The sequence below is a fragment of the Mchenga conophoros genome, linkage group LG3, assembly GCF_057382185.1.
Source record: "Mchenga conophoros isolate Kocher_MC1m ecotype Shallow Benthic linkage group LG3, M_conophoros_male_GT1.1, whole genome shotgun sequence".
Taxonomy (NCBI): Eukaryota; Metazoa; Chordata; class Actinopteri; order Cichliformes; family Cichlidae; genus Mchenga; species Mchenga conophoros.
In genome coordinates, this window is record NC_140528.1 from 48,443,617 (window position 1) to 48,469,606 (window position 25,990).

Here is a 25,990-nt window from a genome sequence, read left to right on the forward strand (position 1 = left end):
TTATGTCTTTGTAACACTGAGTTTTCCAAAGTGAAGTAATCCCACTAACAACAGCAGCAGAATCACCATCACAATGGTGAAAATAGTCCTCAACATTAGGAACTCGTGGACGACAGAACAAGAAGATGAGCAGGTCTCTCTGTGAAGTGCTGCAATGATAAAAATACATCTGCTGTAAAACAAATAAGGTTCACCTTTAAATGACAGAATGGGAAAACTGATTGTCTCCACTTAATTATATTTAGCTACACTCTAAAATTATAATTTATTCTAGCTCTTAATTTCTGATTTAAAATGTCTGAATTTGTACCTGTGACAGTCAACAAGCTCTCTGGTGATTCTCCAGTATCAAACATCTTACACTTGTAGAGTCCTTCATCAGACCTGGAAACTTTGTGGATGCTCATCTCTCCTGTGTAGCTGTTCCCGATGAGGAAGCCATCTTTATAGAAATCAGCTGTGAGGTTTGAAGTCTTTGTCTTGTTCCTGCAGCGCAGAGTCACATTGTTTCCCTCCTTGACAGGGACAACAGGACTCTCTAGGACGACAGAACCAGCTGAAAAACAAGACTTTTTATCTGATACAGAAATCTGTAACATTTCAAACCAAGCAAGCAAAACACTGAAATAATAAGTGGAACAATTTTTTAGTTAACAGCTGCCATGGTAACGACGTTTTGGACTCATTGATAGTCACTCATTTTAATGTTAATTTTTATTAATGGTACATAAGACTGAACAAATACTGTGGCTTGATTCATCAATATTGTGGCAACATTTGAATGGAATCATTATGATTCATTAAAATAAGTAAGTTAAATGCTGTTTACAATAAATAATACTAATAATAGTTCCGAATACTATAGTTATAGATAACAATAGAACATTTTTATGTTATAAAATGTTTCTGAATGACATAAATCCATCAGGTCATAAATGACGTCATCTATTCATAATAAAATATTTTGGTCACTCGAGTGTTAAACATACGAGTTATGGTGATGTTGACACTGATGCTTTTCTCTCCTGCTCCAGTCTCACACCAGTATTCACCGCTGTCTGTTGCATAGGCTCGATGAATCGCACACAGTAGTGTTGGTGAGCTCTCATCACACACTGAAATGAGTATTTCTGTATTTCTGATCCCTTTTAACTGAGAAGCTCCATCAAGACCCTCACAGTGAAAGAAGACAGACTCCAGCTCAAAGAACTGCAGTCTTTTTGGGACGATGCGAAACGCAGCATCTTAACCAGAAAGACATCAAATGAAGTTACTGTATAGAGTAAAGGAACAATCAATCAATTTTGTAGTAAACAAAGGTTTGTTGACAAAATCGTTTGATTTAAGAGAGAAACTTGCTCAGCTGCTTACCCCTGTTTTCAACATGTGCGGCCAGCAGAATAAATACAAGCAACACTGAAAAATTAAAGAAATTATCAGCCAAAGAGTTTGTTACTGCAAATATAAACTCAGTTACAAATGATCTTCTGCACACGACCTCCTGCTAAATATTTATAAATGATGACATTTTAATCTGTCAGACCTTCAGTGAGTTTTATTTAATGCAAACTGTGAACACACTGACAAACATGACAACGACCAGATTGACAGAAACACTGTAATTAAATAAGTTTCCAGTGTTAATGCTGTTAAAACAATTTGTGGAAGTTTTATTCAAGTACACAGAAATATGTAAAACCAGAGAACTCACACATTGTGAAGCAGACAGCTGTAATCTTCATGTTGTCCTGCAGATGAATGTCTGAGCCTGAAATACAGCTGCTCTGTACTGCAGATGAAAACTTCCTCTTCCTGCAGTTTGACTTCAATAACATGAAGCCTGACTCACTGTGGTTCTACCAGAGAGCAGGTAAAGGACAAAGAGAGCAGTTAGGAGTTTGATACTGACCATGAACTGCAAAAACAAGTCCAGCTGAAACTATTCTTTACATACAGATGAGTTATAATATATTTGTGTCTTTGTTTTAGGTTTTGAGTATTTATCGCTTCCTTTAAATTCAATCTGCAGATCAAACAGCAGTTTAAGATTAATATCGACCTCTACTGCAGTCTGCACGTCAAAGTGTCCTTAAGAAAGATATTAAACGCCATGTTGCCCAAATGCATCCACCAGAGTGTGAGTGAATGTTAAACTGCTTAAACACCAAATGCTCTATGAACGTCTGTGTGATTGTATCAATGAGGCTTGTAGTAAAAACAGCTATGAGCCCTCAGTCAGAGTAAGAAAGACTGAGAATGCATCATCTATATTTATTCAAAGTATAAACTGTATTTATAAATGTCTCACATGTGAAGTCTCTTTAAACCACATACTCTATTGTTTTTATTACATGTGATTAGCTGTTTCCTATATGACACATCAAACAGTTTTTCAGCCTTGTTTGTATTCAAACACTGAGTGATGATGATTCTAAGGGCCTGTGACTGACTGGAATCTAGAACACAGGTGAACATTCAATTAGTCTTTTTTATTTTTGCTTCACGAGGTACTTAGAAAGAGTTTTGTTTCCTAGCATTAGTTTTGTTTTGTTTTTTTGCAGCAAACAATAAATCCAGTCACTCTGACCCCGCCTCCCCCTCCTTATTTCATGATTTGGTTTGGTCCAGGTGCTGCTAGCTGATGCTGAGCAGTAAGATGGTAGGATGCTTCTGTTAATAGTGATAATAGGAGCCTAAGTTTAAAAAGAAAGGGAGACGGGTGGAAATGAAACTCGTAGTGAGGTCCACATAAAAGAAACTGCTTGACTTTGCTAGTATTAGATAGTTCACTTCACTTCTAACAGAAAAGAATGTGTTTGTGTTATTTTAGCAAACGTGTAATTGGTGCAGGCAGACCCTTTGTACGTATACTGCAAGTCTACGAAATCACTGATCTGCAGACCTGCTGCCAGGTCAAACAGATCAAACCTCTTCTTCAGGCTCAGCTGTTCAACTCCCATCTGCATACTCTGTACACTGAACCACTGATACCTGAAGAAGTTGATGAGTTATTTTATGTCAACAAATGAATAAAAATAATTTTTAGATCTCTGTCTTTGAGCTCCACTAGGTCTCAGGACAGAGACATATTTTTGTTGCCTATACTTTGTTTGAAATCTGATATACAAACAATTGTTTTAGTTATAATTGCCAGTACGTAATATTATTTAAGCAGAGGGGAAGCTGGGAATCAGCTGAGACCGGAGCTGTCAGACTGTCACAACAAATGAAAACTAAAAATAAACGTGGCATCTGGCGATAAAGAAATCTGTGTGTGAAGTGCATTTCACACAGATGATAAAACAATCCTGAGAGTCAGTGTGTACTTCAAAGATCAGTCCTGTGCTGCCACCTTCAGTATGATAGCTGAGATAACACATCACATGTGAATGTTTCCCCCTTTTTGAACACCATGAAGACAGATATGGTTTCAGCTCTATTATTTTATAACAGGCTCAAAGTTCAGCATTTGACACACTGTATACCTGATCTAACCAGATTCAACAATGAGTCTTAACCTGATAAATTAATATTTTTCCAGCATTATACTTTGATTAACAAGAACTTTGAATTTTAAGGGCCTGTTTTTTCCATAAAGCTGAGCATATATGATGGATCTGGAGTTGATAAGCCAACGTAAGTTAACGCCATCAGGTTAAGTATTTTCAGACACCTTGTAGTCTCACACAACTTTCCACAGTTTCATCTGTTTCAAATTGTTTATTTTTAGGTTCTTGTTATGGCCTGTGGCCATAGGAAATCTGTGTTAGCTGCTGTGCTGTGTTTCTTTACTGTGTTTTAATAATCTCTGCAGGTCCTTCCTCCAATGAAGAGCAGTGAGCTGCTGATTGGACCATGGATCATGCGACTGGGTTCAAAAAGCCGCTCTGACAGCTGCTGGGAGAGAGAGAAGCGAGCGACAGTTGACAGCAGACTCAGACCTGGCCCTGGTTTCCAAATTCTTTGTGTAATTTTGTATATGTGTAAGCGTGCTCCCTGAGAGCCGGCAAACGTGTGTATATGAGTCCAGTGCTTATGTGTGCATAGGCTGAAGCGAAGCGGTGAGCCGCGTTTTTGTTTTGAACTGTTTTCTCCTGTTTCTGGTCTAGGAAGCGAGGGATAGTCATTGTCATTTGTTTGTTTTGTTTCTTTCTTAGGGTGTTTCACTGGCGGGACTTAGTTGGTTTTGTTTATTATTTTGGCCTGGGTCCACCCAGGAGCTATGCTTCTTGACACTGAATAAAATCACCTTTTTTTTTAAACTCATAACCAGGTTTGGTTGTTTGGATTGGGAACGAGGGCGGGTACTTGCTTCTCCCCCCCCCAAATCTTATGTGCGTCTCTACATGCCTAGACTAGGAGCACAACAGTTCTACATGCTTTTCTGATGTCTGATTATAGTATAATTTATTTCACTGTCATACATAAATCTTTTAAATGTAATTAAATGTTTTAGAAAAGAATCATCGAGATTTTATATATTTGAGTGCAGAGCAGAAAATAAAGTTTTTAAAGTTAGAGCATACTGTAGAGGTCTGGGCAGAGTTATTCTATTGTGGATCAAAACAGTACGTGTCTATGAAAAGTCATACAGAGGTCATTTCAAGAATAGAAATAGCACTGATCAAAAGTTTGTTCTGGTGGTGGTGCAAATTTGTTGTATTTGGTTCAAATAGTAAATTTGTACTTTTCAGCTTTTATTAGTTTCCTGCCTGCATGTGTTTATTTAATTCTTTACTGAAACATCTGTTTTTAACATTTTTATGTTCACCAAAAAAAAAAAGAAAAGAAAAAGAAAAATAATGCTCTATGGTGAGTGTCATCTTTAACTTTGATATAAGCATTTAAACCAACTGTAGAAATAAATAAACAAATCTTTTTTCCGTGCTTTCTCTACTTTTACAGCAGAGTCTCAGGTGGTTGGTTAACCAGTAGTTGCAAAAAAGCAAAAAAGTGAATACTCTATTCCACCTTCTATATTTTCATACACACCATGAATCACAGGTGAAAATCTGCATCCATTTTCATCCATATAACTCTCAGAATATGTCGTTCCTATGCTTACTTGTATTTATCTATTCAAAAGGAAATCCTTCAGCCATTTGAAAATCCAACCTGTACCAGCCTTTTTTACAACTTAATTAATAAACCATGTCTCCACATCAAGTCATGCTTTTTCAATATCAAAACATACTACTACACCTTCTTTACTTACCTGTGCTTTTCTAATTTAGTTTTCTAAACATAAAATTGGATCCATCAGATCCTCTGCTAAACCCACTTTGATACTGTGATATAGAGCCTTTACTTTCTATGTAATACATCAATCTATCATTGATCATTCTCTCCATTAGTTTGCATTTGTTAGAAGTCAATGCTATTGGTCTATCGTTCCCTGGTTTTGTATAATCTTTCCCTGGTTTGCGTATCAGGATTATCACTGCTTCCTTCCCACTCTGTGCTTGTTTCCCACCTTTCCAAATCCTATAGTAGACTTAGTAAGGCATCCTCGGATGCCTCGCTACGGTGATTTATCGTTATATAGCAGATCTGGTCTTTTTCTGAAGTAGATATCCTGGATTTCTTAAGTGCTCTGTTCAATTCCTTTTTTGTAAATGAAATATTTAGTAAATCATTAGTATCTTCCTCTAGTCTTAATAATTCTTCATTCTCAGCCAATGTCTGTTCTTTACCTCTGACCATATCACTGACCATTCTTGATTTATTTTAGTCTGTCTTCCCACTGAATTACAAACATTTCTCCATAAATCTTTCTTTGCATTTTTATCATTCTTTTTTTTATCAAATGACCCTGTAACCTCGCACTGGAACGGTTCGCAGCCGAGTGTGAAGCAGCGGGAATGAGGATCAGCACCTCCAAATCTGAGGCCATGGTTCTGAGCCAGAAAAGGGTGGAGTGCCCACTCCGGGTCAGGGATGAGTTCCTGCCCCAAGTGGAGGAGTTCAAGTATCTCGGGGTCTTGTTCGCGAGTGATGGGAGAAGGGAGCCGGAGATCGACAGACGGATTGGGGCTGCAGCTGCAGTAATGCAGACGCTGCACCGGTCCGTCGTGGTGAAGAGGGAGCTGAGTGTAAAAGCGAAGCTCTCAATTTACCGGTCGATCTACGTCCCTACCCTCACCTATGGCCACGAGCTGTGGGTAGTGACCGAAAGAACGAGATCGCGGATACAAGCTGCAGAAATGAGCTTCCTCCGAAGGGTGGCTGGCCTCTCCCTTAGAGATAGGGTGAGAAGTTCGGCCATCCGGGAGGGGCTCAGAGTAGAGCAGCTGCTGCTCCACATTGAAAGGAGCCAGCTGAGGTGGTTCGGGCATCTGACAAGGATGCCCCCTGGGCGCCTCCTGGGTGAGGTGTTCCAGGCAGACCCAGAACATGCTGGAGAGATTATATCTCTCGGCTGGCCTGGGAACACCTTGGTGTTCCCCCGGATAAGCTGGAGGAGGTGGCTGGGGAGAGGGAGGTCTGGGCCTCTTTGCTTAGGCTGCTGCCCCCGCGACCCGGCCTCAGATAAAGCGGATGAAGATGGATGGATGGATGGATGGATGACCCTGTAACCATTTATACTCAATAGGATTCTGAGTGCCATGATTTCTTTTCAACATTTTGAAAGCTTCATTTCAAGACTTAATTGCTTCATCACATTTATTTCTCCACCACGATACGATCTTCTTCTTGGCCTTACCTCCTTTCTTCTTTATAAATTGATTTGCTGCTTCTAAAATGGCACAGCACAGATAAATTTAAATCATCAGCATCAACACGTAAATCAGCTTTTTGTAACTGCTGTTCACTTATGAGCCAGTCAGCACTACTGGAATTCCACATCTCTATTGCTCCCATTTCATACTCTTCCACATCAAATTTATTTTTGTCATTATAGGATACTGATCACTGCCTATTGTGTTATCTCTAATTACGTTCCCTCTACTAATGCCTGCCTAGTGACTCTGAAACATAAGTGAGATCAGTTACTGATTCTGTACCCGCTCCTACATTCACTCTTGTTCCACTTCCATCATTCAAACATACGTAATTTTAGTTTTCCATGAGTTCCTCGGTTACATTTCCATTCTCATCCTTATAATTACTCCATACTGTGCTGTGAGCATTAAAGTCTCCACACCATACCACTTTATGGATGTATCCAACTTTAATACTTCCTTTCTTTGTCCATGTTTCAATCATAATATATTCCAACTGCATACTTTTTGCTAGAGCTCTATACTGAATACTTTCTTTTACAAAAATGACACATCCATGGTCTTCTTCCTAGCTTCACATCCCACACATGTCACCCTGTGCTCTCCCCACAGTTACAACATTTATCTTGTGCATTGTCCCCATATTCATCATACCTATGGTTATCCCCACACCTAGGACACCTTTGCTGTCCTCTGCATCTGCTGCTAGATGCCCATATTGCTGACATTTGTAGCATCTAAGAGGGGGAAGGATATATGGTCTAACTATGAAACACATAGCATCCTATTTTGACTTTTTCTGGAGGGTAAGATCTTGAAACTTCAATATCATCAAATCTTTCCCCACTGATTGATCTTAATAGTCTTTTAACTCGAAAAAAACTTTAGTTTTTCAAGATCGTCACCCACTGGAATCCCTGTTACAAACTATCATTCTCACCCCACTTCCTACCTTGTCCTTTTCTACCCGAGACCTCCGTCAAAGAATAAAAGTTCTTACTGTAAATGTCCTCCAGGCCTGCAGATGGCGCCAAACAAACTGTTTGCAAAAGATGGATGAGTGAATTTTTAAGTGTTTTAAAACTAATCTCACATACGTGACATATTTTTGAGTATGATTATTTTCCACTTATGTGGACATAGTATATGTGCAGCACTGATTTGGTTTTTAGTGAAATTCATAAATTTTTTTAATAACAAACATGTGAAAAAAAGTGAAAAAAAGGTTTTGATAAAAAACAATTTATCTCAAAAAACATTCAGGAACATTGTACATGTACTGTTTTGTATTTAAGTGTTGTAACCTTTTACTGTAATGCACAAAACAAAGTCACGAAACATTTCACCAATATAAAGGCAGCAGAATTTAAAGCATATATGAAGTACATCTTATGAAAGTTTGACTTTATTTGACCCTAAAGAAGACATCAGAGGTCCAAAGTAACTTGATACTGACAATCCCCATGTATCATTCCCTACATGCTTTCAGTACCAATGGTAAATGGCCTGTATTTGTATACCAATGATGACATATAATGGGCTCTATATAGCATTATCGTTATTTTGACTTTCAGAATCAGAATCAGAAAGGGTTTTATTGCCAAATGTTGAGCAGGTTTACAACATTAGGAAATTGCTGCGGTGCTTCAGTGCAAACATACTGTTATAAATTACGTTTAAATAGACATGAAAATAAAAATAAGAGTAAGAATTAAAAGTGCTAAGTAGATAGATATATACATGATATATACATGAGTGCAGGTGGTGATCAGTGCCAAACATGGAATGATGCAGTGAACACAGCGTAGGGTCATGTGTTAGTGGTGGGAACAGTCATACGGTTATTGTTCATGTGTCCGACAGCAGAGGGGAAGAAACTGTTCTTATGGCGAGAGGTTCTGGTGCGAATGGACCGGAGCCTCCTGCCTGAGGGGAGCAGGTCAAACAGACTGTGTCCAGGGTGAGAAGGGTCAGCTGAGATCCGAGCTGCACGCCCCAGTGTAAGGCAATGAACGTTAGAAACTGATCTGACTGGAGTGTCTGGTTTGCAGTGACTCGTTAATCATTGCCTCAGTTTTTGTTTCCTGCTCGGCTCCAGCAAGTCGTTTCACTTTGACAGTTTGGATCAGTGTCGGAGTCTGGGTCTTTTTCTGTGGTAAGTCTTTGCCTTCATTTGTTTATTTGATTTCTTGTTTGTTTGTTTTGTTTTTCTTTAGTTTTTAGTCAGAGAACAAACAAAAAAGAACCTACTTCTACATCTTCCTGAATAAACTCTAAAGTCAGACTGTTGTTTCTTTGTCAAACTGTGAGCACATACGAGATGACAAATGTCTGTCAGTTGTTAAAAGCTCCCAAAAAGCTCCAAATGTAGCAGCAAAGTGTGAGAAAAGCTGTGTTTATGTTTATAAAGAACTGTTCTTGGAGTCGTGCAGAGACCTGCACTCAAAGCAGGACTTTGTCTCATCAAGGTGACTTAAACTCTGAGCTTTCAGTTTTAGTCATGTGCTTAAGTTACACTGATACTGAGCAAGTTAATTTTAAACTAAAAGATCATAGTCTAAGCTGATCTGTGTTCCTGGTGAGTGTTTGATGGGTCACCTCCAGCCTTGGCTGAGTCTTTGTGCTTTTCTTTAACGTATTTGCCAAATAGAGATAAAACACAGAGCCGACTGCAGCAGCAGGTTTCTCTGATTTTCTTACTGTCATGACAGCCACATACCCACAGACTGCTGCTGAGTGGGTGGAGTCAACTCGCATGAATTGTTTCGGTTTCTTCTTTGAAAATGACTGTTTGATACAAACTCAGGAGCCCAGCTGTCTGAAACGACTGAAGATGAAGCACATTTTCTGGATTTCCATAGATTAAACTGAGTTTGCACCTGTCTGTGTTGAACTGTGACAATTATCAGTTAACACGACTTTTCAGCTGTTTGAGGGCAGAGTCAGTTTCCTCCTCAGAAAAAAATCCTGAAAGTCTGGAGGTGTTTGGTTGATTTTAAGATTTAGAGTCATCAGGTTTGTTCTGCACTCTGTCAATCAAAGCTAGAGAGCTCACTTTCTACTTTCAAAGGAAAATATAGTAGCAGCTCAAAGAGAGGGAGCACTAATTCAAAGACTTGTGGTTCATGCTGGTAAAAACAAACAAAACCGGTTATACTGAAGGTGGCATATCATCCATGATCAGTTGTGGGAGTGTCATAGTCAGGCATTAGCACAATGCTTCACAGTAGGTATGGTGTTCTTGGGATGCAACTCAGTATTCTTCTTCCTCCAAACACGACGAGTTGAGTTTATACCAAAAAGTTCTACTTTGGTTTCATCTGACCACATGACATTCTCCCAATCCTCTGCTGTATCATCCATGTGCTCTCTGGCAAACTTCAGACGGGCCTGGACATGCACTGGCTTCAGCAGCGGAACACGTCTGGCACTGCGGGATTTGATTCCCTGCCGTTGTAGTGTGTTACTGATGGTGACCTTTGTTACTTTGGTCCCAGCTCTCTGCAGGTCATTCACCAGGTCCCCCCGTGTGGTTCTGGGATCTTTGCTCACCGTTCTCATGATCATTTTGACCCCACGGGATGAGATCTTGCGTGGAGCCCCAGATCGTGGGAGATTATCAGTGGTCTTGTATGTCTTCCATTTTCTGATGATTGCTCCCACAGTTGATTTTTTCACACCAAGCTGCTTGCCTATTGTAGATTCACTCTTCCCAGTCTGGTGCAGGTCTACAATACTTTTCCTGGTGTCCTTCGAGAGCTCTTTGGTCTTGGCCATGGCGGCGTTTGGAGTCTGACTGTTTGAGGCTGTGGACAGGTGTCTTTTAAACAGATGATGAGTTCAAACAGGTGCCATTCATACAGGTAACGAGTGGGGGACAGAAAAGCGTCTTACAGAAGACGTTACAGGTCTGTGAGAGCCAGAGATTTTCCATATTTGAGGTGACCAAATACTTATTTTCCACCCTGATTTACGGATAAATTCTTTAGAAATCCTACCATGTGAATTCATGGATTTTTTTTTCACATTCTGTCTCTCACAGTTGAAGTGTACCTCTGGTGCAAATTACTGACCTCTGTCATCATTTTAAGTGGGGGAACTTGCACAATCGGTGGCTGACTAAATACTTTTTTGCCCCACTGTACTTGGAGCAACAGACACTACTTAAGTTACACTGCTATGGAGCAGGTTAATTTCAAAATAAAAGGTCATAGTCTAAGCTCCTGGTGAGTGTTTGATGGGTCACCTCCAGCCTTGGCTGAGCCTTTGTGCTTTTCTTTAATGTATTTGGCAAATATAAAATACTATATGGGGCGCTATTAAAAAACTATTAAATCCTTTAATTTTCTCAAAAATCGACAGTGCGCCTTATAATCCGGTGCGCCTTGTATATGAATTCTGGTTGTTCTTACTGACCTCGAACTGATTTTATGTGGTACATGGCGCTCAAAAATCTGTCAAAAAATGTTTTAGTAGGACGTTGGTAAGCTACAAAGCCACACTGCTTGATGGATTGTCGGAGCATTACGGCTACCATAGTCAGGAGCCTGGCAGACTCTGAGTAATCTGGGTCCAAAACTCTGTCCATTTCAGGTCCCAAAGTCAAACGAACACTGAAGCATCACTGAGAGGTAAAAACTGTCCAAATTCTTTCATCTTCAATAAAATGATCAGCGTTGCTGCTTTTCCAGGTGTAACAATTCAGTTTAACATCCAGGCTTTGCTATCACTTACAACATAAATGAAGACAGAAAAGTAAACAGCAGTGACTTTTGTACGATTACTGAAGTTGGACTAGCTGGTATATAATGATGTGCTATGTGATCGCTAGTGACACAGCTATGTTAGCATAACATAAAGCATAACACAGTGAAGCTGGAGGATGAACACTAACTTTTTTCCACTTGATAAAAGTTAACAGGAACCCTTCCTGATGGTCAGGGACAAATGCGATCGCAGGGAGGATGCTGTAAACGGACCAAACTTCAGTCAGGAGAACAACTGAGATAATCCATCCACAATACAAGGTTAGTCATTAATATACTGCAACAACATGGGAATAGAGCAGCTGCAAGAGAATTCAACATTAATGAATCATTGGTACAGAAGTAAAGGAAGCAAAAACAATGACTTTAGTAAAGTTTGACTTATCTGACTGTTTTGTTTTGCTTAATCCACCTTATAATCCGGTGCCTTATGGTCCGGAAATACGGTATATTAAAATATGTGATTCAGAATTACTCTTATACACTGCAATAGGTCATCCAACTATTTAAGTTGCTGTTGAAGGTAACATAGTATGTATGGGCTCAAAATGTGGTCATAAATATTTTGTACTTGTAAATCGGTTTTGTACTTGTAAAAAAGATTTGTATGTGTAAAAAAAATTTGTGCATGCGTACAAAAGATTTGTATGTGTAAAAAAAAATTGTGCGTGCGTAAAAAAGATTTGTATGTGTAAAGAAGATTTGTGCGTGCATAAAAAAGAGTTGTGTGTGGATTTAACTGCAGGTCCTTGAAGGGTAATTTCTATATAAATATCCGTAGCAGTTAGGTCCCCTTACTTTCAGCAGCTGTTGAAAGGATAAAGTTGTGGTATGTCAGTGGTTAGAAATACCATTATTACTTTAGGATTAGTTTAACACAAAGTCAGGGCTGACCCGGGACCATTGCTGTGAGTAAAAGTCCTTTCACATCGGACGCAGGATGTGCTGCTAATGCTAACTGCTAACTAAAAGCAAAGGATCCAGAATTTGTTACGCTGGCTGCTGGGCTCTGTGGGATTTTGCAGCAGCTCTACCTGTACTAGATGCACCTGCTCCTTGTCGTTTTTATCTCTGACTTTATGTGAAGTACAAGAGTTTGTGGGGTTTTTTTGCTAGTTCTTCAAATGTTAAATAAAAACATGTATGCTAATTCATAACAAAGAAAGCTTTGTAATGAAGACTGTCATTTCCAAAACACTGCCCCCCGTGTCCGCAGCGCTGTTGAAAAGGCTGTGGAAGTCCCTGTATTAAACACGTAGACCTGTGACACAAAAATCACTAAACTCGGACGACCACAGACTGTTTTCCTTCGTGGTGATGAAGGAAAACGCTGGGTTGGCATGTAAAAGGGCATTTATTCCCTTCAAAGACCTGCAGTTCAAAAAAGGCGCCCCTCGACAGCCAAACCCATCTGTTCTCTGATTGGATTGTTACATTTGTGATTGACATGACATTCACCAATCAGATGAAAGGAAGAAAAATAGGGTCAAAATTCGTACTTGTAACTTGCAGGGTTTTTTTGGCTAAGTCCACACACAAATCTTTTTTACACATACAAATCTTTTTTACGCACACAAATCTTTTTTACACATACAAATCTTTTTTACACACACAAATCTTTTTTACACATACAAATCTTTTTTACACACACAAATCTTTTTTACACATACAAATCTTTTTTACACACACAAATCTTTTTTACACATACACAAATTCGTTTTACACATACAAGTCCTGATTTACAAGTACAAAATATTTATGACCACATTTTGAGCCCATAAGTATGTACCCAACTGAAATGAGGTTTACAAATGTGAAAAGAGTTGACTACAAGTAGCATATTCCTTAAATATCATTGCAGGGCACTGTATGCAAGACAGGTCTAAAACAAACATAAAAATACACTACACATATAAGTTTTATTATATATAAACAAACCTGTTAATTAACATGGTTAGAGACATGATCAGAGGCAAAGACCTCACGGCATAAGCATACTCCCAACCTATTATAAGACTATATATAATAATATACAATACAATGTATTTTATTTTAATATCTATTAACAAAAAGAAAAAAAAGTCACAAGCAAAGTGGGAACACAGCACGGCACATGTTTAAACATATTTATTTATCAAAATCATCCATCCATCTTCATCTGCTTTATCCGAGGCCCAGTCGTGGGGGCAGCAGCCTAGGCAAAGAGGCCCAGACCTCCCTCTCCTCCTCTTTGATTTATTAATCAAATAAACACAGCATGTATTTTTTCACCCCTAAAAATACATGTTCAAAACACCACAACAGTACCCTGATAGTTCACAAAAATGTCACATGGAATTAAACAGAAGCTGGCAACTCAGCTCTGTAGAGTGGGCAATCACAAAGAAGCAGTTATTTCAAGTTGTAGACGCAAGCTGCTCTTCATATTTTTGGTCAACAGATGTCACCAAAGAGGACTGTTTAGAAAAGCTTTCAGTAATGAACCGTTTTTCAATACAAGCTTCAGAAAGATTCATTTGGTCATTGGTAAACCTGAGTATCTGATCAGTGTGCATTTAGTCCTCTACTGCCACCTTCATTATGATAGCTGAGATAACACCTACCATGTGAATGCTTTCCCCTTTTTGAACACTGCAAAGACGGATATGGTTTCATCTTGATTATTTTATACAGGCTCAAAGTTCACCATTTGACACACTGTACAACTAACCAGAATCAACAATGGATGTTAAATGGATTTTTCGAGCATTACACTTTGTTGGGGGAAAACTCTGTAAAAGACCCAGGAGAAATAAAGACACAATGAGACAAAGTTACTTTCTTTATCAAACGTGTACACGGGTGAGCTGCTAAGGACAACTCACACCATGCACAGTGGCTTGGTAATTTTTATAGGAAAGACAGTGAGAACAGGATAAGAAAATACAAAACAAATAAAATAAACAACTCCATATGTGGCGCTAGTCTCGTCAGCAGAGAGCTGGGAGAAGGCTGTGAGAGATAAAACAATCTAAAACAATATGTCCCAAAACAGTATGTCTTTGCTGAGAAAGTCTAAAAAGATTATTCTAAACTAATCTAACCATAGGCAAAGGGCAGACAAAAGGCATCTTTGTACATTTAAAAGAAGGTAAAGAAACATAGAATCATTTTTCCTGTAACATTCCCTCCTGTTTAACTTATTTTAAATGTATACAACAATTGTCTATGAAAATTATTTATTAAGTATCTTAGGCAATTTTTAATTTCCAAAATCTTCAAAATGTCAGCATAGCAGAAATGGCAGTCATTTGGTCTAAAGAATAAAACAAAAGAAAATAATAAAAAGAAAAACATAGTAAATGAAAATCAGAGTAAATGAAATAACAAGTGGAATAAACAAGAAAAAATAATAAAACTACAAAAAATAAAGGATAAAAACCTTATATTTTAAAACGAAAACTTACAAAAATAAAAGGATGAAAAGTAAAATGAAAACTTTATATTTTAAAAATGATGAAAACCTAATATGTAAAATGAAAACTTCAAAAAATACAAGGATGAAACCTTATACTTAAAATGATGCAAACCTTAAATTGAAAACTTTATGTGTAAAATAATGAAAACTTCATATTTAAAATGGAAACTTTATGTTTAAAAGTCAAGACTTCAAAAAAATAAAAGCATGAAAACTTGCATAACCTACTAATGTTTTAATCAGTGCATGATCACTTGACAAGTCATTTTTAATCACCACGTCATTTATTAGCAGCTAGTACAAGTTCTCCTCTAACAGAATTGCAACGGGATGTTGTTCTTCTTCAGGCACGGCAACATAAGCAGTCATTGTAGTTGTTATCATCTGTGAAATCATTACTCTTAGGCATGGCAACACACACAACACTAATATGAGCAGTGCTATCATGATGAGACCTAGAAGAAAAAATGGCTTTGCTACAGCAGCCAGCCATGAACCGCTGAACAGCCAGTCCAGCCAGCTTTGTGCTGTAGCTGCTCCAGGTGTGTGTTCAGTGACATATTTTTGCAGAGCGGTCAAATTCTGCAAAGCTTCATAAATGTCTCCTCCAGTTTCGTATCCATCAGGGATAAAAGTGCAACATGTTTCCCCGATCAGCTTGCAAACTCCTCCTTGTGATGCTGTTAGCAGGTCTAGTGTCAGTCTGTTCTGCAGCACCATCGTTCTGATGGCCTGCTGTTCTCCTGCTAAGGCGGTTCCCAGGGTCTTAGTCAAGTTGATGTGTCGTAGCAGAGCATATCGGTTGATTTCCACATGATCCCGCACCTCGGCAACTCCAATGCCGGGGATCAAGCTCTATTAGAATTTCACTCCTCCTCAGATGCGAAACTCTGGTTCCTTTACTGCTTGGTGCCGTCCGTGCACATCCTGTCTGGTAATGAGTCTTTGTTTGTAGTATCATTCGGTAGCTGTAGTTGGAGCGACAGTTGAGGCTCATCAGTGTCGCGTTACTGGCACAGGTTTCGTTGAGTGAACAGTCCATACACTTCCTCTCGTTCCTTGGTGGGCAGAAAGTGTATATGTATTTGCATAGCAGTCAGTTTTATTATTCAAGTAAGCTGTAGTGTTCATAAACTGCCACCAGAAATTAGTGGCATAGCCATGGGGAAACTTGGTGTACTTTCCTTTGTCATACAGTGTCTGCCTTTTCTCCATATAACGTGACTTGTTGTCCCTCACGGAAGCAAAGGTGAGGAGCCCGGCCATGGTCAGGGCCGCTGCAGTTGTTAAGAGCCACCACCTCATGACGACGGGACACACCCTCCTGTCGCGAGTAGACCCCCCGGCCAGGAAAGCTGACCCCTCCACCGGGCGAGATCACAACAAGTGGGCAAGCCTGCCGTCAGCTGTGTTTAGATGGCTTCACTTACTGGCTCTGATGGATGCAAGATGGTCGTTCCGCTATTTTGCAAGCTCCAGTTTTTCCTTTGGAGCACTTTGATCAGAACCCAGTCACCGGGCTGTGATCTGCAAGACACTTGATAGACATCATTACATTCTTCGTCATTTACAATCATCTCTTTATTTTCCTACAACTTAGACATACATTTTGCTACTGAAATTGTATCTGCCTTTTTCACTGGGTAGATTTCTGGCCACTTTGAGAATACATCTATAACCACTAGGGTGTATTTTTACCCTTGGCATTCATTTAGCTCAATAAAGTCCATATGGATTGTGTGGTCTCAGGTTTCCCTGAGCATTACATTTTTGACACGTCATGCATGTTCTGACAAATTGTTTTGCTGAGGTTTCAAAATTTACAGTGTAGAATTTACAGTGTAGAAATGAGAGTTGACAATACTGGTCAGTCCCCCCGTTGACAAATGCGTACAGCCATGAGTCACTAATGCCGCCATTTTGTGGAGGAATTTTGGCAACACTGGCTTGCCATAACACATCATTAAGTCGTTTGTTAGAACTGCACCGTGTTTTAGCCATTTTGCCTGCTCTGCTGTGCTTGCTGCTTTTGTTCATTTTTCAACACATCCAGTGGAATCTGATGTGTGTTCACTGCCATCAATGTGATGTTTGCCTGTTGTGCCGCCTATTTTGCTGCTCTGTCAGCAAAATTGTTGCCTGTAGTAATGAAAGAGTCAGTAGGCGTTGTAAGAGGTTGGCATGCTGGTTTGCCAGTTGGTGTAATCATTCCTCTGTTATGCCAAATTTTTTGCAAAATGATGCACAGCAGAGAAAACATACTGGCTGTCTGTATGTATGTTTATTAGTTTGTCTTTGTGTATTTAGCTTTCGCGTATCACAGCTATCAGCTCAGCGCTCTGTGCAGGACATGAAGAAGAAAGTGGTTTTGCTTCTATTATTTTACTATCTGTGGTTACTGCGTAACCTACACAATTTCGGCCTGTGCTGTAAGGTCAAATGCTGTTCTCCTAGCTTCCACACTTGCTGATCATAAGGTGGATCTGGGCCTGGAGTTTGTTTAAATCTCAGAATGTTGTGATACTCGGTCGGTTTCTGGCACTCAGGTGTAATACCAGAAAAGAATGGCATGACTGCTATCTTAAGTTTTGTCAGAGCGTCTCTACCTAGCAAATTTACTGGACACGACGGGTCATATATGCATTTAATAAAGCACCTGCGGCCACTTGCTGTGTGTACTAGTTCTAAAAGGGCAGTTAATTGTTGTACAGTTGTGTGGCCTGAAGCTGACTTTACAACTAATTTGTCCTCTACTCCTACAATCTCGTGGGAAGTGACCTTCCTCTCCACGGTTCTAGCAGGCGTTGTCTCTATGTTATCTGCTGTTTCTGCATGGCTGTCTGCAGCCTTGGTGTTTGTGACTTTGCTCGCCTCTCTGTTCCTGATAGCCACCTGCGAATTAGTGTTTTAGTCTGTTGTCAACACGTCAGCCTTATTTCTAAGTTACAGAATGCTTCTTCTCCTTTTTTGGTTTGGGAGAATAGATGCAACTCTACATTTTCACTTAAGGCATTTTTAGATAATTTCTAGTTCTTCAAACAATTCATGGATCTCACACATTTCAAACTTTCAAGTTAGGGTTGTTTCCCATTTATACAAATATATATATATTTAACTTTGCATTGCTCACAGCTCATAGCTCACAGCTCTAAACCTAGGCATTTTTCAATCATATGCCTAATCACTATGTGTCACTGTGATTCTCAAGTATTGTCACAAGTTCGTTTAAATTCGTTTCCAAAACCAACAAAATAATCAAACAAAAACAAAAAACATAAACGTGTCAGGACACAAAAGAAAAAGAAAAATGCTGCCACCCGAACAAGGCAGAAGTCTCCATATGTTGGCTTTTAATAGCATGCAGCTTGTAACATGGTAGACTAATGTGCCTGTGTTAATTCAGCTCCATATTATTGTGTGAAGTTGCACTGGGTTGGGAGTGGTTTTGTGGTTGTCACATTTTTGGTGAGCCAATGGCTGGAATGGGGTTGGACTAATTAGAGGCAGGTGTACTTGATTGCACTGATACACTGGTCTACATATAGCCCACACTACAAACACTGCTGTGTTGTTTTGTCTCTCTGTGCAGTCCAGGGCCTATTATATGCCACAGCCTAAAGGCAGCAGAGTTCCAGAGGCTTGAGTGACCACTGACTATATGCTTGCAGGGTGGTGGGTCTCCAAGGACAACTTCTAACCCTGTTAAAGGCAACATGTGGGGTGCAACTTGGCCGTGTGGCATAGCTGGCTCTGGCCTTGGGACTGTGTGTTTTTATACAATTCATAAGTGGGACACTGGACTGTTTTATCTTTTATCTCTTGATATATTTTTCGTCAACAAATTATCTTTTAGAATTTTATTGACTGACATCTTTTTGCCCACGACTGAGACGGTTGGTCAGACCTAGAGTCTTTCTTTGGGTGTGTTACAGCAGCTTCTGCTCTAAAAGAAACAAATAAATAAAAAGAAAAGAAAATGTGGAACATGCTCATCAGCTTAGCAGTGTCTACATATTTAATTCAGCTTCTCAATCCTGTAGTTGTAGCTGTTGTCTACAGGGTTTTGCTTATTGGTTGTTATTATAGGTGTGCTCTATATCTCAGCAATGTGTCATTCTAGAATGATAAGTTTCAAGCTGGTCAAGTGCCTCTATGCACTTCATTAGTTTAGTTATTCTCTGTATTGTCTTCATCTCACATGTCATTACACTGAGTTTCAGCAAACCTTAAGCTTGATGCAGACTACTGCTTAACAATTATCCACCTCACATCATAACCGATTAAGGTGCCTCTTCATATTAATATTATGTCATTGTTAATATTATACCCTTTGTCTTATATAACAGCAATAGCATATTATAATATTTTATCAGTGTGTACCATTATACTACTACTGAGCCAATTTGATAGTTAGGATCATCTTATTCAGCAAACAGATAATTTAGAATTCATCCAATCTGCGGTCACATTTGTTCTCTCTGTTGCATGGCGGACCAGGCAGTTCTATTATAATATATTATTTATATTTTATTTTGTATCCATCAAGGGCTTCAGATGACCTGCAGAATCATCCTTTTCCCAAGGTGGAGACAGTTACCTTTTCACACACTGTCCTTGGCTGAACAATGACACAGCCTTAATATACCTTATTTATTTTATTAAAATATTTTCGTGTGAATTATTTGCTTTATATTCATTTTATACATTGTGGGCATGGTCATCATGCCAACTGTGTTTCATTGTTAATATCACTTTACAGGTTGTTATCCTTGCTATTATTAATTTCAAATACTCTAAAGATAATTTCTACTGTAATTTTCCCTTTGTTCATCTTTATTTCGTACTTTTTATATTTATATCTACTCAGTGGGGTCTGTTTTCAACCCTTTTAAACTACTACAAAACTACTGTGATCTCTAGTTTTCACTTAATAAGGGATTATTATGTTCTTCCTGATATGGGTGTTGCTGCAGATGCGGCTGCAGGAGTGAGTGATGGTTTACTAAAAGGATTGTGGGAACTGCACAGTGTCTCGTCTTCTGGTTTTACTAAACTGGCAGTTGAGTTCTGTTCTTCTGACTGTTTATATTTTGTTTTCTTAAATCTCTCAGTTTACAGACACTGTTTTTGTCCGGCGTCTGGACTTTTCTTTTCTCACCACTGCTCGTCAGCAGGAGTGAGTTTTAATTTCACTTGCTTGATTACCCATCTTATTTATGTATTTACTTATTTTTGTTTAAGTAATATATACACAATACAGCTGCTATCACCTTCGCTGGTATTAGAGACGAGAGTGGTTGCTCACACGCCCTTCTACTTTCGGACTATTTCCAAAAGCGGTGTGAACTTTACGAGACGGAACTCGACCGTTCTCTCAACTCACCAGCACGTCAGTGAATAGCAGTAAAAGAAAAACACAGTAGGAGCGGCTCAGTCTCTTATCGGACCGTGAAAATTCAGCTTGCTCCGTTAGTTACAACAATACACACACATACATTCACATTCACACTTATTCGCGCGATCGGAACCCTTATAATAAGGGGAGCTGCCAGTCTTTCTGTAGACGAGCTACTTATTCCCTTGACCCAGCTGGGGGAGCTACCCAGAGCTCCAAACCTAACCCACAAGAGTGGGGAGCTTCCAGTCGACGAGCTCCAAGCTACCAGCCGACGAGCTACTTTAAACCCACAGAAGTGGGGAGCTTCCAGTCGCGACGAGCTACTTTCGCTATTTTAAATTCCCTGAATTTAAAATACGATTTTACGCAAGATTGTGTCAGTGTGTCTGTATCTACCTGGTCAGTGTCGCCGGGTCTGGTCCACCTCGATCGGGCCCCACCACCGTGGGTCGCTTTCTAAGAACGTTGGCCAAGACTCGAATTTAACGCCCTTGGTCTTTGACCACACACCTAGTGTGTGGGCTGTCGACAGACGAGCAACGTGGACTGGTCACGGAGATGGGACACGATGGAGGCGCTCCGGCTCCGAAGGACCAAGAAATGTTGGGGGAAAACTCTGTAAAAGACCCAGGAGAAATAAAGACACAATGAGACAAAGTTACTTTCTTTATCAAACGTGTACACGGGTGAGCTGCTAAGGACAACTCACACCATGCACAGTGGCTTGGTAATTTTTATAGGAAAGACAGTGAGAACAGGATAAGAAAATACAAAACAAATAAAATAAACAACTCCATATGTGGCGCTAGTCTCGTCAGCAGAGAGCTGGGAGAAGGCTGTGAGAGATAAAACAATCTAAAACAATATGTCCCAAAACAGTATGTCTTTGCTGAGAAAGTCTAAAAAGATTATTCTAAACTAATCTAACCATAGGCAAAGGGCAGACAAAAGGCATCTTTGTACATTTAAAAGAAGGTAAAGAAACATAGAATCATTTTTCCTGTAACACACTTTGATTAACACGGTTTATTTTTTGCATAACTCTGAGCATATATGAGGGATCTGGAGTTAATAAAGTTAAGGCCAGCAGGTTAATGATTTTCAAACGTCACCCTTGTAGGCTCACACAACTTTCCACGAGTAAGTCTCTTTCAAATTGTCTATTTTTAAGTTCTACGTGCTTTTCTGATGTCTAGTTATAAAGTCTGATTATAATATAATTTATTTCACTGACATAAATAAATCCGTGTAAATGTAATTAAACATTTTACAAACGAATGACAACGGTTTAAAATATTTCATTTGAAAGCAGAAAAGAAAGTTTTGAAAGTGAAAGTATACTGTAGAGGTCTGTGCAGAGTCATTCTTCCAGGTATTTTTTCTTCTGTTTGTGTAAAGAAAACTGAAGGCATTAAAACATTGTAAATATTTTATATTTGACTGATTTACAGCAGCTGTGCACAGTCAAGCAGCTAAAAAGTCAATTTGCAGTCTACACTCACAGCAAACTGTCTCTGTTGGCTGAAGTTTACCAGTTGTGATTCCAACTTTTCATAAACAGCCATTTTATGGATTTTATGGTGAGGCCAGCTTTTGTCCATGTGCAGAAAATTATGAGATGGAAAACAATAAATAATAAAATTTAAAATACTTTTATTATGGATATCTTTTGAAATAAAGGAGAACATGTGCAAACATCAGATATGGTTATCCAACTCTGAACTTGTAATCTATAAACACAGATTTTGATCCGATCACTTTGTATTTATTTGTTGTTTATTGCAGATTGCACTATTTTTATTCTTTATCCTGCTGCTGTAACAAACCAATTTCCCTTGTGGATCAATACAGTACCTATTTATGAAACCTTATTATCTGATAGCTAAGCTTTCTTTGAGGCCCATTACACAATCAAAACAATCAGCAGCAGACAGAGTTCATCTCAAAGCTAAAGATGACACTGACCAAAAGTTATTCTCTAGGCTGCAATTTAGCACTAATGTGAAGTAATGTGAAGTAATGTGTTCACTTTAATCAGTAACAAAATGTCTGGTGCCTTAACTCTGGAGTTAATGGAAAGTTATAGTGCTAAGTGCATGTTGAAGGCCTCATGACAGTACTTGACATATTAAAACATGTAACATGTAAAATATGTTTTTAGTCTTGAATAAGTTATTTTAATGACCTCTTGTGGCCACACTTGTATTTATTTTGATGTATTTTCAGAGAAGGATGCTTCCACAGAAAGATGGACTCTCCCTTTCTCCAGCCAAAGTCTTCAGTATTTTCATTTTCCATCTTCTAATACACTTAAATCGAGGTAAGTTTGATGTTACATGCGTAATATTTTTTATTACAGTGCATATAAATAAAATAGTGCAAATATGTTATATTTGGTACAAACAGTAGTTAATAGTTTGATTTTTATGATTTGTTGCCTGCCCGCAAGTGTTTATTTAATTATTTAGTGAAACAGGTTTCTTCATCAAAATTTTTAAAACGAGAAAGAAAAATAATGCTCTGAGTGTCATCTTTAACTATATATATATACATTCACACCTGCTGCAGAAATGAAAAAACACATCATCTTTGTTTTTCCTCCTGTCTATAGTGGAGTCTGAGGTGGTTGGTCCACATCAACCAGTAGTTGCATTAGTTGATGATGATGTTATTTTACCGTGTCACGTGGAGCCTGCAGAGGATGTGACAGCTGAGATATTGGAGTGGACACGATCTGACTTGAACCCAAGATTTGTCCATGTGTGGCGATCCGGTCAGGATCTGGTGAATACAAGAAATCCTTCATACAGGGGAAGAGCATCACTGTTCATCAATGAGCTGAAGCGTGGAAACATTTCACTGAAACTCTCCAGAGTAAAACTCTCTGATGAAGGAACATATGAATGCAGCATTCCTTTAATGGAGAAAAAATCTTTTGTTAAGCTTGTGGTTGGTAAGTAGACTTCAGAAAAGAGAACACGCTAAATGCATCAGAATTTTGTAATATTAATAATTTAATGATTGTGAATTACTGTCCATATTAGGAGTTTTTTCACCCACTAACATTTTTTGTAAACTCTTTGCTCAGCATCAGATGCTGCCACCTCACCTGTCATCAGTTTATCAGGGATTGACAAAAACAGAGCAGGAGTGGTGTTACAGTGTGAGTCTGCAGGCTGGTATCCAGAGCCTGAGCTGCTGTGGTTGGACGGTGAGGGAAACCTCCTCTCTGCTGGACCTACAGAGACCCTCAAAGGTCCTGATGACCTCTATACTGTCAGCAGCAGAGTGACTGTGGAGAAGAGACACAGCAACAACATCACCTGCAGAGTCCAACAGAAGAAAATCAGCCAGAACAGAGAGACACACATACATGTTCCAGGTTCAAATTATATTATTGCATTCATGATAGAAACACTTTTTGAACATATGAAGTCCAGATTTCTAGTTTGTTTGTTTTTTGTTTTTTTTTACCATTTCAGAGGATTTCTTTGAGGTCCCATCCAGTTCTCCCTCTGTCATCATTGGTTTGGCTGTTTGTTTGGCTCTTTGCATCATGCTGTTAATTTCATCAGCTGCTGTCCTTTTATGTAGAATGAAGAAACACAGTAAGTCACTGATAAATTTTTCCTACCTCTACTATAAATCAATGTTTTCATTTTCATTCCTTCTCATTTATTTTTAATTTCAAAAAGAGAACAACAGAAGCCCAGAGGATCAGACTGATGTGGGAGGTGCTGAAGTTCCTCTGAGAGGCTCTTCTCCCAAAACTAAGAATAAGACTTCAAGCGTGAGTAGATAAACACAAACAAATTAAATATCAAGATGTTCATTGTTTTTCAGAAATGAAATGGAATATTAATCCTAATTTCAAAATAAAACTATCTGAAATAATGCTTAACAGAAAAAAGAAAAAAAACTGCACACGGTTACCACACAGACATCATGTGCATTATGGGCATTTACTAAGGTTGAGTAGAAAGAACTCTCTATTGATGTTAAAGGAATGAAGCAGAAACAATGTGAAAACATCAGTGTGATTTCATTCATCATTATTAGATTACTACTTCAGTAATGTCACACCAGTCTCTGTTTTGGTAAAAATGTTGCTACTGATGAAATTATTTTATATAATCAAGCTTTTCCTGGACTTCACACATCACCAACAGAGACAGTAGGTGTGCTCATACATAAAAGAAACATATTGATTTAAAAATACAACCCAGCAATGAAAAACAAGTTTTTCTACCTCACAGGGGATTTCTTAAAGTCACCCCGCAGTTCTTCAGCTGAGACACTTGAGTTAGAAAACACAAACACTGCAGTTGTCTTTACTCGCGAGGACAAGTGACAGAGCGCTCCTACACGTAAGAGACACTCACAGACTTGTGCTCTGTCACCGTCTGCGTTCTTTATTTATACAAGCGAAATGAATACATTCGTTCAGTGACATGAGCATGTGTGTGTGTGTGTGTGTGCGAGGTCAGAACTGCTTGTTCAACTTCTTACTATCGCTGTGGAAAGATTCAGATACAAATATCAGAACACGTTTCATAAAGAACAATCAGTTCTAAACAAGGAAAAGGCCATCATGCAGTATTCTATCATCAATAAACTTATATCACTAAAAGCTTATACTGACTACTCAGTACAATTTTCCATTGACACTACCTCATGATTGCGTTTTATCTCATATTTATTAACTGTAGCTTTAATCAGTGTTGCGCTCATTTTGTAATTCACATTACACTTTAAACTAATGTGTTACATTATTTATTACCCGCAGTAAGTAATCCATTACACTATGTGTTATATTAGTTTTGTATTACTCCATAACAAACCCCAAAATGCGGTGTCATGGTCCTGGGTCGAGCGACCCAGTATTTGAGTTTCATGTATCTTTTGTATTCATTTGCACCTAGCTTAGTTCACCTAGTTAATTTCCAGATTGCAGTTTAGTTTTGTTCCTTAGTTGTTTATGTCATCTCCCCCTGTACTAAGTCCGCCTGGTTCATGTGTCATGTCTGCGTGGTTATGTTTAGTTCTTGTCATGTCTAATCTCCATGTTTCCTGTTTTACTTTGTAAGTCTGTATTCATTGTCAGTGTATTCAGTTTCACTTCTCCTGTCCTGTCGTTAGGTTCATGTGTGTCAGCTGTGCTCCCATGTGTGGCCACTTCCCCTGATCATCCCTCATGTGTATTTAGTCTCTGTGTTTCATACAGTCTGTGTCGCGTCGTCTGTGTTCCCACCCTCCATGTTGTCACAGCCAGTCCTTGTAGTCATAGTTATGGTTTCCTGTGTCTTCATAGTTTATCCTGGTATCACTTTCCCAGTTTAGTTATAGTTTAGTTTTGTCACTACGCTTTTGCCTTGTTTGCACTCCTTGTCCTCAGCCACAATAAAGGCTCGCTTTTCGTTCGAAATCCAGTTTTGTGTCCTCACCTCTGTCTGCTCTTGGGTCCTCTACTCACTCCACACGGTCTGCCCCGGCAGTCCGTGACATGCACTTACCCATAATCACCATTTAACAAGAAAAACCTTAGGAGGACAATCCCACACACTGACACAAATCTTCATCATAATAATGGCACCAGAGGTGACAAAAGTAGAGATATTCTGTACTTAAGTAGATGTACAGAGATCTG

At 39.0% G+C, this 25,990-nt stretch overlaps 2 protein-coding genes across 8 annotated transcripts in view; one reads left to right on the forward strand and one right to left on the reverse strand.

Annotated features, from left to right (window-relative positions):
* On the reverse strand, positions 1-2,960 carry LOC146579124 (low affinity immunoglobulin gamma Fc region receptor II-like). The gene is made up of 4 exons (XM_085267923.1): positions 2,903-2,960; positions 990-1,244; positions 311-556; positions 1-137 (listed from the first exon to the last, which is right to left on the reverse strand). The coding sequence occupies exons 1-4, from the start codon at positions 2,958-2,960 to the stop codon at positions 1-3; spliced, it is 696 nt and encodes a 231-aa protein (XP_085124049.1).
* A 5,379-nt stretch (positions 2,961-8,339) lies between these two features.
* The window catches only part of LOC146579125 (uncharacterized), an 83,693-nt gene continuing 66,042 nt past the window's right edge, over positions 8,340-25,990 (forward strand). For 3 of the 7 annotated variants that reach the window (XM_085261320.1, XM_085261272.1, XM_085261314.1), the window contains exons 1-9: positions 8,340-8,877; positions 10,220-10,352; positions 10,439-11,353; positions 11,637-11,749; positions 22,570-22,663; positions 22,955-23,296; positions 23,432-23,725; positions 23,826-23,951; positions 24,039-24,133. In XM_085261320.1, coding sequence (XP_085117446.1) covers positions 22,576-22,663; positions 22,955-23,296; positions 23,432-23,725; positions 23,826-23,951; positions 24,039-24,133 — 945 coding nt within the window. In that variant the 5' untranslated portion in view covers positions 8,340-8,877; positions 10,220-10,352; positions 10,439-11,353; positions 11,637-11,749; positions 22,570-22,575. The remainder of the gene's footprint in view (positions 8,878-10,219; positions 10,353-10,438; positions 11,354-11,636; positions 11,750-22,569; positions 22,664-22,954; positions 23,297-23,431; positions 23,726-23,825; positions 23,952-24,038; positions 24,134-25,990) is intronic. The other 4 variants (XM_085261296.1, XM_085261288.1, XM_085261305.1 and 1 more) reach the window with 4 other exon arrangements.